General features: G+C 42.9%; 1 protein-coding gene across 4 annotated transcripts in view; it reads right to left on the reverse strand.

The window, feature by feature from the left end:
• Window positions 1-987: 987 nt before the first annotated feature.
• Window positions 988-15902, reverse strand: part of npas1 (neuronal PAS domain protein 1) — a 57292-nt gene continuing 42377 nt past the window's right edge. For all 4 annotated transcript variants that reach the window (XM_063907952.1, XM_063907951.1, XM_063907950.1 and 1 more), the window contains 8 exons: window positions 14488-14577; window positions 7485-7659; window positions 7269-7381; window positions 6693-6889; window positions 6494-6600; window positions 6111-6258; window positions 4429-4541; window positions 988-4324 (listed from right to left, as the gene is read on the reverse strand). In XM_063907952.1, coding sequence (XP_063764022.1) covers window positions 3258-4324; window positions 4429-4541; window positions 6111-6258; window positions 6494-6600; window positions 6693-6889; window positions 7269-7381; window positions 7485-7659; window positions 14488-14577 — 2010 coding nt within the window. In that variant the 3' untranslated portion in view covers window positions 988-3257. The remainder of the gene's footprint in view (window positions 4325-4428; window positions 4542-6110; window positions 6259-6493; window positions 6601-6692; window positions 6890-7268; window positions 7382-7484; window positions 7660-14487; window positions 14578-15902) is intronic.

The following is a 15902-nucleotide window of genomic DNA, read 5'->3' on the forward strand; positions in this document are numbered from 1 at the left end:
AGACTGTAGTCCGCAGAAAAGAAGATATAAAGAAGAAACCAGAGGTTGTTGTGTAGCTCCGTTAGCAGCACTTCAGCACACACGATCACTTATACAGTACATACGGTTTTGCACGTACAATGGCATTTTCTCCCCAACAACTGCTCTTGTTTAGTATGCGCTTCCTTTGGTCTTGAGGAGGAATGATCCTCACTCTAATGAACTAGGGCCTGCCACTTGAATGTAAAACAGGATTTAACCCGTCTTCAATGTCAGAGCCCCTCCCTGGGGCTGCTTCAGACAACACACACACACACACACACTTGCAAATTCTGGTGATGCACACAGACACACAAGCAAACCACAAATGTACACACACGCACACACACACACACACACACACACACACACACATGCACGCTCGCATATCGCTTCTCCTAAGTAAGATGCTACTCATGTACTTGCTGTGCTTTTGTTCATTTCAGAAGAATTTAAGTTTTTGTAGATTCAAACACAATCAAACCATGTCATGCTCCATGAAAGGGTTGCTCTCACCTGGTCCACACTTTAGTTTTCTTATTAAGGATACTATTGAATATTACTGATTTTTATTCTGTGTTGTACTGCCCTTTGCCGACTCCAGAGATATGCAATATTGCCCTCATGCTATTTTGAAGACCTATAAATGCCTGCAATGACACAAAACATCTTTAATATTTATTCTATCACTGTTTTGATCTTTGTGTTTGTTATTCTTGGCTATGTGTTGTTCGAATTTATTCTACATAAACAATAAAACGCTGTCTATTTATAATAGGCCTAAATATTGAGGTTTTGTAAAGTAGATGCATCAAGCAGCTAAAGTTAAAACAACGTCGTTTACATTAAAATGTGTCCAACGTGATTTATTTTAAACAAATAGGAAGCCTTATTTAACTATGTAAAAAATGTCAAGTCATTTCATAATTGTTATGTGCTGAAAAGAAGCAAGAAAGAAACAACCAAGCCTTGAGTTGTGCTCCTCTACTGGAATATTTTATTGTTATCGTCATCTGTATCACTGTTTTTCTTTTTACATTTGTTCATTTTATTTGATGAGTGAGTGGAGTATTCACAAAGATGGGGAATAATGTTAGATTCACAGTGATGGGCAAGGGGTTAGCTATTTATCTCAGCAAAAAAAAGAGACAGAAAAAAAACCCAACACACTTGTACAAGCAAACGCACACACACGCAGTCATACATACACATTATATCATTGAACACCCGAGAATGTGTGCGCTCACACATATTTACATGAGACAGCTACAGTATGGGTGTGTAGTGCATGTCGGATCTGAACGACTAGAAATATTTTTTCTTCTCTTTTTTGACCGACATCAGATCACAAGATATTTCCATATAAACTGAGCGCTCAGATCAGACAGTCGACCGTAATCTCAATTTTGGAAAAAAAACAAATGACATACAGTGTCTTTATGGCATCATTTTTGAAGACTCGGTTTTCAACAATGATAGAAGTTTAGGTGCATTTTCATCACTTGGTAGATCCGTAAAAATGACTTCATTCCAAAGTGCTAGAGAGCAATCTGATATTTACTTCCAGTATTTTTTTTTTAGCTCTGCTTGTTTTATTGTCACTATTCTTCAATAATGCAGCTGGCTGTATTATAACCAACATTTTTTTTAAAGACTAACATTTTCAGATGTGAAATATTACGTTTGGAATAAAGGTTTTATACTTTTTTTTAAAGTATTCTTTAGACAGCTCTAAATTGTGTGTGACTGAAAAAAGGACCTTTTTCATATAAAAGCTGTTTACGATTTGTTTGGGTTTTTCAGTCCTGAGAATTCCAGTCAATAAGTGTCAAAGTGAAATTTAAAGTGTTTTATATTTCCACTTTTTAATTTAAAACTTTACCTCAAGTTGACTGAATTAAAATAAAACCAACATCAGTATAATTCAGGTGATTTTTATTGACCTCTAACGGTCGTCTTTTAATGACCACAGGTCTGTTTATCTTTGCGCCTCTTTTAAATGACCATTATCTTCACTATCTCTACCAGAGTGCAGTCAGGCTATGACATGAGTGACCACTCTTGCATTGTTGTCTGTTTTAACAGGATCACACAGTGAGTGTTAAGTGATGAAGTGCTTTGAGTTCACACCAGAACAAATTTCAGTAAGTGCTTATAAAAAAACAGAGGTTTAAATGATAATAAACACTTGTGTCCAGCACCATTTTCCCTCCCAAAAACATTTTCAGAAATATATTTTTTAGAGAATAATACAAAAGGTATTTGGATGACATTGTACATCCAATTAAACTATGTTATTTTGTCTGTCTAGACACAATTTCCACACCATCCTTCCAAAAAAAACAAAAATCAATATAAACTTTAAAAAAAAATGAAAACAAGAATATGGCTTCATACACAAACACAACCGCATCATCATACATAATATACTATAATTAATACTCAGTTAAACAAATAGCCTATAAACAAACAACAGAAATAACGTCCTGTCTGCATTGCATTTTCTTCCCTTATATATAATGGAATGTCTGGGACTACTTTATTCATATTTTACCCCAACAGTGTGCTTTAAGTATGGCTGAATGATGAATACTTGAGATTTTATTATCATTATCATTTTAAATCTCAATACAAAAACACCAGAGGGCTTTCTTTGCCTATTTTAAAAGAAACCCAATAATCAAACCTCACCTGTATCTCAGCATAACAGATGATTAGTATAATACTGCAATAATAAAAATGTATATTCCAAAGTTGCTTTCATTCGTACAGACCCGTGTCTATCTCTTTCTACTGGCTTTAGGGTTAATTGTGTTAATTGTAGTGACAGTGATGATTATGTGAGCTGAGGGTCTTTATGGTTTTGTCTCTATGTACAATATGGCTTCTCTGAGAGGAAGAGACACAGAAATTAACAGAGTCATCTAGAGAAAGACACAGAGCAGAGTTCATTATTGTTGTAGAGACGGAAGGTCTTCAGGGACAACTAGTCAAAAGTTTCCATGTCGTGTTTTCTCCGAGACTCACTGTCACTTGTCCAATAATTCCCTATGGAAGCGACTTGTCACATATTTTATATCGCAGTTATTCAACTCATTGTCCAATTAGTAACGTCCTTAGAGGCTTAATGTCCTGCCACTTCTGTCTCTCCTGCCCTTTTCAACATCTCTCTTTCTGGTCTGTCACTCTGCTCCATCCTTCATTTTTATCTTCCCCTTTCACCTCCTCCCTTCTAAGTCTCAGTCCTCCTCGGAGCCTGCGGCCCCCCTCAGTCCGTTCATACAGAAGGGCAGGCCGGAGGAGAAAGGGCTGTCAGACGGGGAGAAACCACTGAAGGGTGGCAAGCCGGCCAACCGCTGTAGGTGGGGGAAGAAGGCTGTCGGGGGTCCCTTGTGGTGGTCCGAGCGTAGCTGCAGGCCATCGCTGTGTCCTCCGCCGTGGTGGTGGGAGGGGGGCAGCTCAGGTGGAGCGTAGCGGATAGTGCTGGGGGCATAGAGGCTCTGAGGACCCTGTGGGCTGAGGGCGAGGGGGTGGAAGAGGACCCTCCCTGCTGCACCTCCTGCAGCCAGTCTCTGGAGCAGCTCAAAGTCAGGAGCGCCTCCTGCACCTACACTGCTGCGACTGACCACCCCAGACAAAATCCTGTCCTCGCGAGGCAGTGGGGAGGACACGGACATGGCAGGGGAAAGTGCCGGGGATGGGGGTGTGAACAATCCTTTTGGGGGGGCCTCGCTGCTGGATGAAGAGTCGGGGATCGGGGTGGTGGGGCTGTCACCGTTGAGGCTGCTGGATGGTGTGTGTGCATGTGATGGTTGCGGCTGGGTAGTGTGTGTGTGTGACCCCCAGCGCCCCCCGGTGGTCAGGGCTTCGTGTTCAGTCTTGATGCCGGGGTTGCCGGGCAGGGAAGACGGGGTCACTACACTCTTCAGTTGCTGGATCACAGCCCGGCCGTTGTGCACCCTGCTCCCCCTCTCCCCTCTAGAGGGGGCGTCTCCTCCCCTACTCTGTTTAACTCCTCCGCCGTCTTCCTGTTTCAATCTATCATTGTCTCCCCCATGGTCCCACTCTGTCTCTTCCTCCTCCTCCCCCTCACTTTCGCTGGCCATGTCAGAGGAGGCCGATACGCTCTCCTCTGCATGACGGAGCTCCTCCATTCTGCGGCGGGTTTCGGGAGGAGGGCCCTCGGGCTCGGACCTCAGCAGGCGCTTCCTCCTGTCCTCTGATTGGATGGCAGCTGCGGTGAATTTCTCTCTGCCTTTAGTGTCGGGGTCACTCTTCCCCACTGAGGTCTTCGCTGGCTGCGAGCCTGAAGAAGAAGGGAGATTTGTATGATGAAATAATGCACAGGCAGGTGTTTGTGTGTGTCAGAGAGCATCATGGGAAGGTGCTAATGCGTGTGCAGTGTCCTACCTCGGGCCTGTGGGGAGCTGTCGGTGGGGGACGAGCTAACACGAAGCCGCTCTGCTCTTACGTTCTCTGGTAGCTGCAGAATATCCATGGGAGTGTCGGTAAACTCTGTTCGGCTGGATGGATGATAGAGAGATGGAAAAAGAGAGAGGAGGGAGAAAAAACGTAGACCACTTAAATGCCACTTATTGCTTAAAAAAAACCTGTTAGTGTCGTGCTGATTTGAGTGAATACTTAGAGATGGAAACAACATATAATCAGCCTAATAACAATCTCCAATAGCCAAACTGCCTCAAACCCTTCTAACCTCCACCTAACACATCCATCCATCTCTCCAAACAACAGCTCTTAATCACACATACACAAGCACTGTCACGCAAACAGATAGATATGCAGACCCCACCCAATAAGACACACACAGAAACACACACTATGCCCCACTCAGCAGCCCACCTATACATAGTTAAGCTCAGACAAGGAGGAGGCTGTTGGAGAAGTTAATGAGCTCTTGTAATTACAGCACTAATTAACTAAAACACCATTCAGCCCCAAAATTCTGACATCCATTTGTTGTAATTATATAGCTTCAGTCCAATTAGCATTGAAATTCAGCCTACTCTCTTGTTTTTGTCTGACTGCTCGGCTGTTGTTATGTACTGTGTTCGTGCGTGTGTGTACAAAGTGTGCATGTGTCTACGGAGTATATTTGCATCAGCGTCTGGGTGAATTTGTGTGTGTATACAAGAGGGAAATAAAGAGAAAGCATATTTTGTCGAGGTGACTGCAGTGTCTGTGGAATAAATAAAAAACAATACTACATATACAAGGCAATTTGAACTAAATAGAAAGAAAGGCACAGAGCCTTAAATGTTTCCTTTAAATCAAAGACTAATAAGATCATGTCTGCCGATTCAGAGTAATGACATTGAATACTGAGTAAGTAATGCTAGATTGCTGTTTACAGACTCCAATCCAAATGTATTTATAAAGCACATTTTAAAACAACAACAGTTAAGCAAAGTGCTGTATAATAAAACACAACAAAAAAACATAAACAACACAAAGACCATATGCAAATACAAAAAGACAATAAAATAATAAAAGCAATGAACCAACGAGGTGTGTTCATAGAGAGGATTTAAAAGTTGGCAGTATCGGGACAAGCCTAACAGGTAGCGGCAACACGTTCCAGCAAGAGTAATGACTTTCACTTACGTTGATTTAATGATTTAAGACCCTACAAAATAAATCAATAGTTTCTATTATATTTCTTTAATGGCATTTATTAAAAACATACTTTCCATAATAACAGTTTGAAGTGTGAAAACTTGTAAAACTTAAATACCTCATATGATTAGTATCTGCCATAATAATCCTTTCATTAGGACATAGTCACCAATTAAATAAAGATATCTACATTTTTTGACATCTTATCATTTAAAATATAAAGTTGTTATCTTAGGTAAAAATGTCAAATAGCCGTTAATGTGCTTTACTTTGATGTCACTATTTGGATTAAGTATCCTTAGTTTTCTCATGTGTTGGAGTGAGTGAAACCCTTCCAATAATACCTCTGCATTTCATCAGCCATCCCTTCAAAAGATCTCTGTACACAGTATGGTGCCTGCATACATAAACTTAGCTCATATCAGAAAGACTGAAGTCCAGGCTGCGGTTGTACTGACCTTATGACGTAGTTGACCCAGATGACGTTGCGTTCATGCGGGGCTTTGTGGTTGATGGAGACGGTGGCACTGGACTGGATCCACAGGTAACCTCCTCTCCTCTGGAGCCAACGGTAATAACCGGTCACCACCTGGCCTTTCCTCAGCACTGAGAAGAGATGGGCGGGAGATGGAAAGAAATAAAGTAAAACAGGAGACGGGAGAGGAGAAGGGGAGAAGAAGTCCGTTTTTGGTTTGACAGTTCATGATGTTGGCAGCAGAGGGCGCCTATCACAACAGGACAGGATGAAATTTCAACAGGCTCTTCTCCCCAAGTTCAAACAATATAGAGCAGCAGGGATGGGGTTGGGTTTTATCTACTGCACATGCATAATTTCACTTACAGTCTTCATGGCTCTGACGGAGGTTTTCCAAGTCTTCTACATGGATGAAGTGATAACAGGTGTGTCCCACCACCTCTGCTGGGGTCAGATCCATATACTCTGAGATCCTGTAATTAAATGAAACAAAAATACCTTCACTGATTTGAATGTATTCAATGTCATCCCAGCTTAATGTCAAAACACAGGAAGAGCCCTGTACCTGTTCTCACAATATGTGACCTGAAGGTCCATGTTCACTCGGAAGACAAACATTTGACTCTCCATGCGGACTTCATTAAGCGTGGAGGGGGGGAGTGTGTGTGCCAGTGCAACCAAACCAATCGGTCGACGCACTGAGCGTCCAGAGCCAGGCACAAGTGCAGGGCGGTAACGGATTCGTCCCGTCACATGGATTACCTGACAAACAGAAGGCATCGTTCATTTCACACATTGATATTTTTGCATCAAAATCCAAGCCATAGAAAAATACATTAACAACAACAGGAAATAAACACAAACACAATAAAAAGTCAGATCTGAGCTAAAGAATGCAGCAGCACTAGTATAAAAGCAGTGCACTGGCTGTTATGTGCAGCGGTCCAGTGTGAAATAAGGTCACAGCCATAAAACACACTGAAACGACCAAGTTGACAGGGCTATGAAACACTGGCCGAGCAAAACACAATGACAACGGCCCCCTTGTTATTTCACCGTCCCAATAACAAGCAGGTTAATAGGAAAGAGAGCATAATACAAGGTATGTTTTTAGAGGATGAGCAATTATTTCCTTAGGCACCTTGTATCCAGAAGACTTGACGTGCAGCCCTCTTTTAGTGAGCGTAGACTTCATGCGGATGAAGTAGCCACGGTCAGGAGGTTCGTCAGCAGGGGAATGAGGACTAGACGGAGCTGTTGAGGATAACAGAAGAAGAAATAAATATATAGAATATATCATTTTCTTCTTTTATTTCTTTCAGTATTCCTCCCGATAAATTGACATTAAAACCAGTACCGGGTTCAGGGGTACCAGCTAAGGAGGATGTGGATGCGGAGCTGGAAGCACTCTCGGGGCCTGTGTGGCAGCCGGCCTCGGCCCTCAGATGCGGCCTGATTCCCAGACGCTCAGCCATCTCGACGTGGTCCGCCGGATGTATGTAGTCAAACACACTGCTGCCGGTCAGCTCCACCTGAGGAGAAACACGCTGATCAGAAACTACAGCTTGAGGCACAAATGCCTGCACACTCACACACGGAGGAAAAATCAATATACGTTATGACAGGAAAATGAAAGCACTGCTCTGGGTTACAACTCTACAAGGATTGTAGGGGTTGTAAGACATCCCTACCCACACACACACACACACACACACACACACACACACACACACACACACACACACACACACACACACACACACACACACACACACACACACACACACACATACTAAAGTCTAGTCTCAGAGGACCAGGTGACTACAGTATTACACAAATAAAACCAGGGGAGATAAAAATCAATTGTATTTGCTGATTAAAAACAGTTGAACTCCAAGTATCTCCAAAGGTCACATTACTATTCTTCTTATTCCCCCCATCCCTCCCTGCTCCTTCATTCAGTTACTGTGTATCCCGGCAGGCATAAAGAGCAGCGCAACAGCACATACAGCTCTATATGATCCTATCATCATAATGCATCATAGTTGCATCTCTAATCATTTAAAGGTAATAATGGCGCTGCTCTTGCATGGCATCCATAAAAGCAGCACAATTGGAGCAGGTGTGATTCCATCTGAAGTCGTATAAATGAGTGTGTGTGTGTGTGTGTGTGTGTGTGTGTGTGTGTGTGTGTGTGTGTGTGTGTGTGTGTGTGTGTGTGTGTGTGTATGTGTGTGTGTGAGTGAGAGAGAGAGGGAAACAGAAAGGGGGGAGAAAGAGGATGCATGCTTACACACATGCATGCAGCTTCTATTACATCTGTGTGTGTGTGTGTGTGTCTGTGCATGTGTGTGCCAATACCATTCGATCTGATAAAGCTGTGGCTGCAGCAGCCTCACACCCTTGTCTGTAGGACACAGCCATTTATTACCGGATTAGAGCCATTTACTGCAGGGTTTATGGGAGCTTCTGCAGGCCCCTCAAGGACATCACAGCCGGGGGAGATGAAGGAGCGGGAACAGGGAAGGTGGGAGCCAAGGAATGAGGCGTGCGATGAACAGAGAGGGTTAAAGATGGAAGAAACCCCAGCGAGTAAGGGATAATAAGGCAAGATATAAAGGTTCTTAGCCCCAGACATAACGGGCCTTGGGGTTGTCCTGGTTTTGAAAAATACAACTAAGATAATTAAATACTTAATTTGATGGCACCATATTGAGTAATATCCCAGCAAACTGAAAAACTGCAAGTACCAGATTTTGAAAATATGGGAAAATGGCTCTTAATCTAGACAGAAATATAAATAATACATATTACTTTCTCCTTTATTTCAAAAAGACAGTAGAGATGAAAAAAACGAAACACAGGGAAAGAGAGGGGTACAACAAATTACACTACGCCACTAGACACCCTGAAGTTTTAAAGCCTCATCAAGTTAAATACTGAACCCCAAGATCTGTTTACTTGTTCAAAGGCACAGTAAAGCACACATTTCTCTGTTTTCATTGTTCTGTTAGCTCTTGTTATATGATAAATAAGCCCGTAGGAAGTGGTAGCCAGTCACTGAGAAGAATATGGTAATAGCTAGCAGTGACAGTGATCCATTTACACAAATCAGCAAGATTTGATTTAAATTGCTTTACTGATGTTCTTTGCCCTCCTTTCAATTAAGAAATGATTTCAATTTTTTGACATAACTGATGATATTGCAGCATCTACGCTAACCTCTTAATAACCAACCAGTTTTGGTCTGGCCAACTGGTGAATTTTACTCTATAATACAATACTCCCTCTCCTATAAGCTGTTTTTGGTCCCTCAATCTGATGGAAATATGTGTCTCCTTAGCTCCAATGTGTTCACCAGGTAGTTGCTAAGTGTGACACTATACTGCTTGGTGCGGAGCAGGTGGTATGCAGTGGGTTTTTTGTAGCTTTGACATTGAAAACTGCTATAGATGCTGCTGCAAAAACGATAAGAGCCTTGAGACTGATTGAAAATAGTAAAGTTGCAGACCTGACTGCAAAACCTAGAGCTGTAACTCCAAACTCTGTAAAGCTGCAGATTCAAGTGGGGATTTCCATGACCACTTTAAAATTAGCAGTTGGTACATTGTAAGAAAAAAAAAATTCAATATTGCTACATTAAATTGCTTTGTCATTACAGTGATTAGCATAGATAGCTCTCTAAATGGAAATCAATGGTTGTGAGAAAAAGGACTAAATCAAAGCTGTGACTCTTTTTGACAAAAAGGATATCTGCAAATTATTTATCATGTTATACAACATTTAAACGTAATGGTCCATAATGAAATACATATATATCTTATTAAATAAGTTCCAAAGACAGCTTTTGAAACACCTCTACAGGAGTGTTTTTTAATCTTTCTGATCCTTCTTCTCTTAATTATGCAGATATAACATCAGCAGTGTAATTATAAGGTGCTGGAATTTTTCTGCGACATTCCCTTCGATTCTAACATCAAAACTGACTCGTTCTCTAATGTTTAAAATGTGCGACTATAAAACGATGCGTAGATGTCAATTAAATTTGACATGTGAATGGACTGCGTCTGTTTTGTGAAACTCTAGATGAACCTTACATTAAACATATTTTTATTACAACGTATACACAGACAGGCTGTCTGCCTGTCTGTCTGACTGTGTGTTTATCTGTAGGCCAGCTGTCTGTATTTATGAATAGCGATTCCTCTGCGAAGGGAATTCTTGTTGTATTTTAAACAAGGGCTACATTTACCTCTCCTCAGAACACTGGACCAGCCATCTAAAAGAGACACAATCCCAGGGCCCTGTGGTATTGGAAAACAAGGTGGAGAGACAAACAGGCCCTTATGGGCTTTATGGGCTTAAGACCTATCCGTATAAAATCACTCCATCACAGGCAGGAGGGAGGGATTGAAGAAAAGATCAGGCAGAAATGAGAAGATGAGAAAGAGAGGGAGCGATTGAGAGTATGAGTCAGGCTCAGACATAAAAACAGGTATAGAATGTGGCGCAAAGGGAAGACGTGAGGAGAGACCGAGATCATTCAAATCTCTATGAGTGTGTGTGTGTGTGTGTGTTTGTGAGTATGCAAGCAAACGGCGCGCCTCTGTTTCCCTGCGTATGTGACTAGACTGTCTGTTTTTGTGTCTCCACGCGTCATTGTGTGTCATTGTTTGTGTGAATAGTTGTCTGTCAGTGCACCTGTGTGAACCTGTGTGTGTGTGTGTATGTGTGTGTGTTTGCGCAGACATGCACGTGCACGTATGTATGGCAGTGTGGTGGGGCTGAAGGGGAGGAGGAGGGCAGCAAGCAGGGGAAGGAGAGACATGATATAAATAATAGCAGGGGGCTTTAATATGTATGAGGCATCCGGGCAGTGGTCCACAACACACTCTCAGCCCTCAGCCCTCACTGACTGATGGGAGAGGAGAGAGGCAGGGAGGGGGAGAGGGGGGAGGGGGAGCGGGGGCTGCATACTAACCATTCCCAGATCAATTCTCTCCTCCCTTAATCCACCATCCTTCCTCCCTTCTCTTTACCCCATTTATCCCTTTTCTTTCTCCTTCCAGCCCCTGCCCTTCTTTCTCTCCCATTTCCATCTCTCCTCCCCCCAATTCTTCATCTCCTCCAGTCTTTGTCTCTTCTTCTTCAACTCCATCTATCCATCTCTTTCCTCCTCTACTTCCTTACCACCCCCCCACCCCCAATGTGAGTTGTGGCATTCCCAGGTTTGTCCCTGTGCTTCCTGTCTGGAGACCTGGTGAGAAGAAAAATGATACATGCAGGCACCAGGGGAATGGGCGGCAGGCTGTGCCCTTGGTCAAGGTGCCTGACCTGGGCTAAGCCGGCTAAGCAACCCCCCTGTCAGGGGAGAAGCCCCGTGTGTAAGCCAGGGCAGAGGGGTCAGACAGGGGGGGACAGGAGACGGCAGGGCAGGGGCGGTCCTCAGGGGCGACATGCCCTCTAAAACAAACCACCAGTTACACTTTCTGACTCAGAACATCATTTGTTTGTCTGTCCTTCCTCTCTCCCCTGTGTCTGCCTCCACTCACCGACAAAGTATCTCGGAGTGTTTTTGTCCTCTCCCTCCAGCCTTTCCATTTTGGTATTTTTTGTATATTTTCCTTGCTTGTTGTATGTGTCCATAAACACACTATATACCTCCTCTCATGATTCCCACTAAATCATCTTCTCAACTCCTTGCTGCCCTTTCTGGCGGTCTCTCTTTCTCATCATAAACCCCCTCCATCCCTGTCTGCTCTCATCTTTTCAGGAAGGTAAACTTGGCTTTGTATGTTCAAGGTTTTGAACGTAATCTTCGATCATAAATAATTTCATTAGAATGCTGATGGCTCAGGCCCTGTTTGAGTAGATGTGATGGGTTAGGCCATCTGCTCAGCTGATAAGAACAGCTCTGTTTTATTAGCATCTCCACCAAAGCCTCGGCTGTCTTGTTTACCTAGGCAATCCCAAGGCGAATTTCATTCCTACCGCACATTTAAACTCTATTTACACAGCCAGACTCTCTCTCTTTACCACTGTCTCTCATTCTCACACCTATTCCACTCTTTTGTTTTCTTTCTCGCGCCAAATTGTCTCCCTATCACTCTGCATTGTCCCTTTGGTTCCGGCTTCAGGCTTACATCAATCAATCTCAGTTCTAGCCTTTATATGTTTTAATCTGTGTGTGTGTGTGAGTATACGTGTGCATTATTTATGTATTTGTCTTTGGCAAGGTGAAGGCCTAAGAAGTTATATGGCATGTGCAAACAAACAACTGTTGTTCTGGTCTCCAACAGAAGAGAAAGCCTGCTGTGCATAGTGTAATGTATTATACAAATGCCATATGTACCTTAAAGAGTTATTCTCCTCTCCATAATTACTTTGGGGAGATCATTTTCTGATGTGTTCTGATATTGTTCTAATAAAAAGCATTTACATTTAACTGCTTTACCCCCTCGTCAGAAAGTGTATGACCGAGATATGAGCTACGAAATGCGACAGGAAAATTGCAAAAACGGTAATTAGTCAGCTTCCTTTTCCCCCACAACATTCCTATACTGTTTTAGATTTTTGATGACCTCCTGTGGTTTAACTTCTCACCATCATTTAAATGTGTACTGCATGTTGTGTCAGTACACTGTGACATCACGGTTGGGTGTGGTTAAAGGTGTAGCAGAGCAGATCTGACCACACCCAACATCATTGTACATTTATTTTGAACAAACCTCCAACTTTCTGGAAAAGGAAATGAAGGCAAATTATCAGTGATCCTGGGTGTGTTCAGAGATCTCAACAAAAAAAATCTCTACTGCAAACTCGATCCCAACAAATCCTGCTGTTTATCAAATGTTATTTTATCAAAAATAAATGAAAGTAAAGAAAGAAATAAAGTAAGTGATTGCACTCAGAAGTAAGGCTCAACAATAACCAGATTGCAATATGGATAGCTGACATTTTCAAATGATGAAAGGCAAGTTTGTTTTGTATTGGAAAAGTGTGTTCAAATACCATTTAAAATGAGTTATTGTACCGCTGTGGAGGTACCCTATCTTACACATCATATTCTACAGATTTAAGATAACTGCTTTGTTTGGTAACAATCCCCACAAAAATTATAGAGATGTTTTTTAATGACAATCAGAATAATGATATCGTTCAGCCCTACAATAAGACAAAGCAAACCCTACAATTTCTGCTCTATGTCACGGCATGCAAACACAGTCACAGTAGGGAATATCATTAGATAACCCATATGGTATGTACAATATATCTATCTGTTGTCGTAAGGGTGCCATCAATGGGTGAAAGTTGTCAGTTTTCAGCAGTCTGAGTTTGTGTAATCAAGTATTCACATAATGTCTGTGTGTTGTCCGGAAACAAAACTACATGCAGCCAGAAGAAAGAATCCGTTCGGCATTTCATTAGCAAGGAAGCACGGCCCATATCATATTCAAACAGAGCGAGGTCTGTGGATTCTGTCACACAAGTCATGTTTGGAGGTGGCCACTTCATAACCAGTAAATGATGACAATTGACCAATAACTCCTCCTGAGCATGTAGCATGTGAGTATTCTACTAAGATGACAAAAACGTATCCTTTACAGCTACCAAGGGCAGAACTTCAATCACTTAAAAAAGCACTCAGTTACTACTGTTATTGTAGCACAAACTTCCCTCTTTCTCTCCGTCTCTCATGCTGTACCGATTCTTCTTACTTCGAAACAACTCTCTCTTATCACACCTCTCCTCCTTTCCTCCCCCTCTCATTCTCTCTCCGGCTGTCTCTATCTATCTTCCCATCCCCCTTGGTGTTTTTCCCCCTCCCTACAATCAATGTGGCTTTTAAGATGCCTATCGATTTGTTCCCCGAGACAGGCCCAGCGCGCTGGGGCGACACTTTGATTGCTGGGCCAGTAATTACTGTTATTATTTATGCATCTGGGCAAAATGGCAGGACTTAACATTCACAGTACAAGAGGCCACAGGCAATCAGCAGAGGTGAGCACCTGGAGAGGGAGACAGGGCGGTAGAGAGAAGAAGAGAGAGTAGCATTGCCCCCGTGAGAGTTGAACTCCAGAGATGAGAGCGAAGAGTGCAGTCAAAGATATTCACACTCACACACGTGCACACAAACACACACACTCCTGGGAGGGGATATGAAAGCGTAAGCAGAAGATAGGCACACGTGTGCAAACGCGCTTGTTGTGAAGGATTATTCCACTGGGTTTGTGGCTCTGTGTGTGTGTGTGTGTGTGTGTGTGTGTGTGTGTGTGTGTGTGTGTGTGTGTGTGTGTATGTGTGTGTGTGTGTGTGTGTGTGTGTGTGTATGTGTGTGTGTGTGCATGATGTCGTCTTACCTGTGAGAGTCCCAGGTAGATAGAAACGGTCTCTGAGATGTAGAGGAAACGTCCCTCCTGACTGACCACGAACACAAAGCCATCCAGAGACTGTGCACATAGAAAAAAACGCATCACATCACACCCACCGACACGGACACAGAAACACACACATAAAGGCAAACAGAAACAAGACAGACAAATTAGAGCAATTAGTGTGTATCGAACAAATTACAATGAGCTAGAGAACAAACAACCTGTCACCCCTCGGCCTCTTTTCTCAATTCACACACACACACGCACGCACGCACGCAAACACACACACACACACACACACACACACACACACACACACACACACACACACACACACACACACACACACACACACACACGACAACTCCCACTGCAATCGGCAGCTACACACAACAGCTGTCAAAAAGGCCTGCATAACTAAACATAGAGAAAGCAGCAGATACAAAAGTTCCACATATGTGCACTCTCTCAAACACACGTGCACGCATGCACGCACACACACACACACACACACGGCAAAGAGACATGAGAAACTGAGCTTATAGACTAGAGCTGTTTCAATCAACTGTAATAAACTCAGAATCAGAGCATCATCCTGGATCTCCGGCAACACCGACACACACACACACACACACATGAACCCACACCCAGACACCGGTACGGACACAGACAGAGATAGAACCAACGTCATTACAGTCTGCAGTGATTCTAATGAGAAGTGAAAGGTATACAGCGAGACCATTAGAGAGGACTGCTTCAGAGAATAATATTAATCGTCATAACAAGCATCCAGAAGTCAGCTTCTCTCTCTTCCTTACACACACAAACACATAGATAGACAAACGCACGCACACACACACCAGGGCCACTTTGCTCTAGAAGAATGATTGCTATTTTGGCGGCCCAGTGCTTAAAGTGGCAGTGGTAATTTATGCAACTGACACATCCAGTATGCAAATGTGTGGCCGGGGTGTGGGGCGTCGTGTGTCGCGGTGAGGAGAAACCAGCCGCCTGAATGTCGGAGAACTAAAGTGCAATTATCAGGCTATTACTGCGGGAGGGCGGCTGGGAGGAAAGAATCATACAGTTTTTCTGGAGCGTTAATTTGATTTCTATCAGCGCCGTTCCCTAAGCCTCCCTTCCTCTTTAAAATGCCAGAGGAGAGCAGACATATGTAATGTTTCTTTGTTTTACCCCAACCTCATCACTTCTAAATGCTCAGCCTCTGTTTTTCTTTCTCTCCCTCTCTACCTGTTCCCACTCTGTCCTGATTCCCACTCTGCAAATGTATTTGTATAGCACCTCTCAGCAACAAGGCAATTCAAAGAGCTTTACATAGGACATAATATATTAAATTCCTTCAAGCTTTTCCTTCTCCCTCCCAGCTTAGAGCTACAGTC

Source organism: Eleginops maclovinus, chromosome 18 (genome assembly GCF_036324505.1).
Source record: "Eleginops maclovinus isolate JMC-PN-2008 ecotype Puerto Natales chromosome 18, JC_Emac_rtc_rv5, whole genome shotgun sequence".
NCBI lineage: Eukaryota > Metazoa > Chordata > Actinopteri > Perciformes > Eleginopidae > Eleginops > Eleginops maclovinus.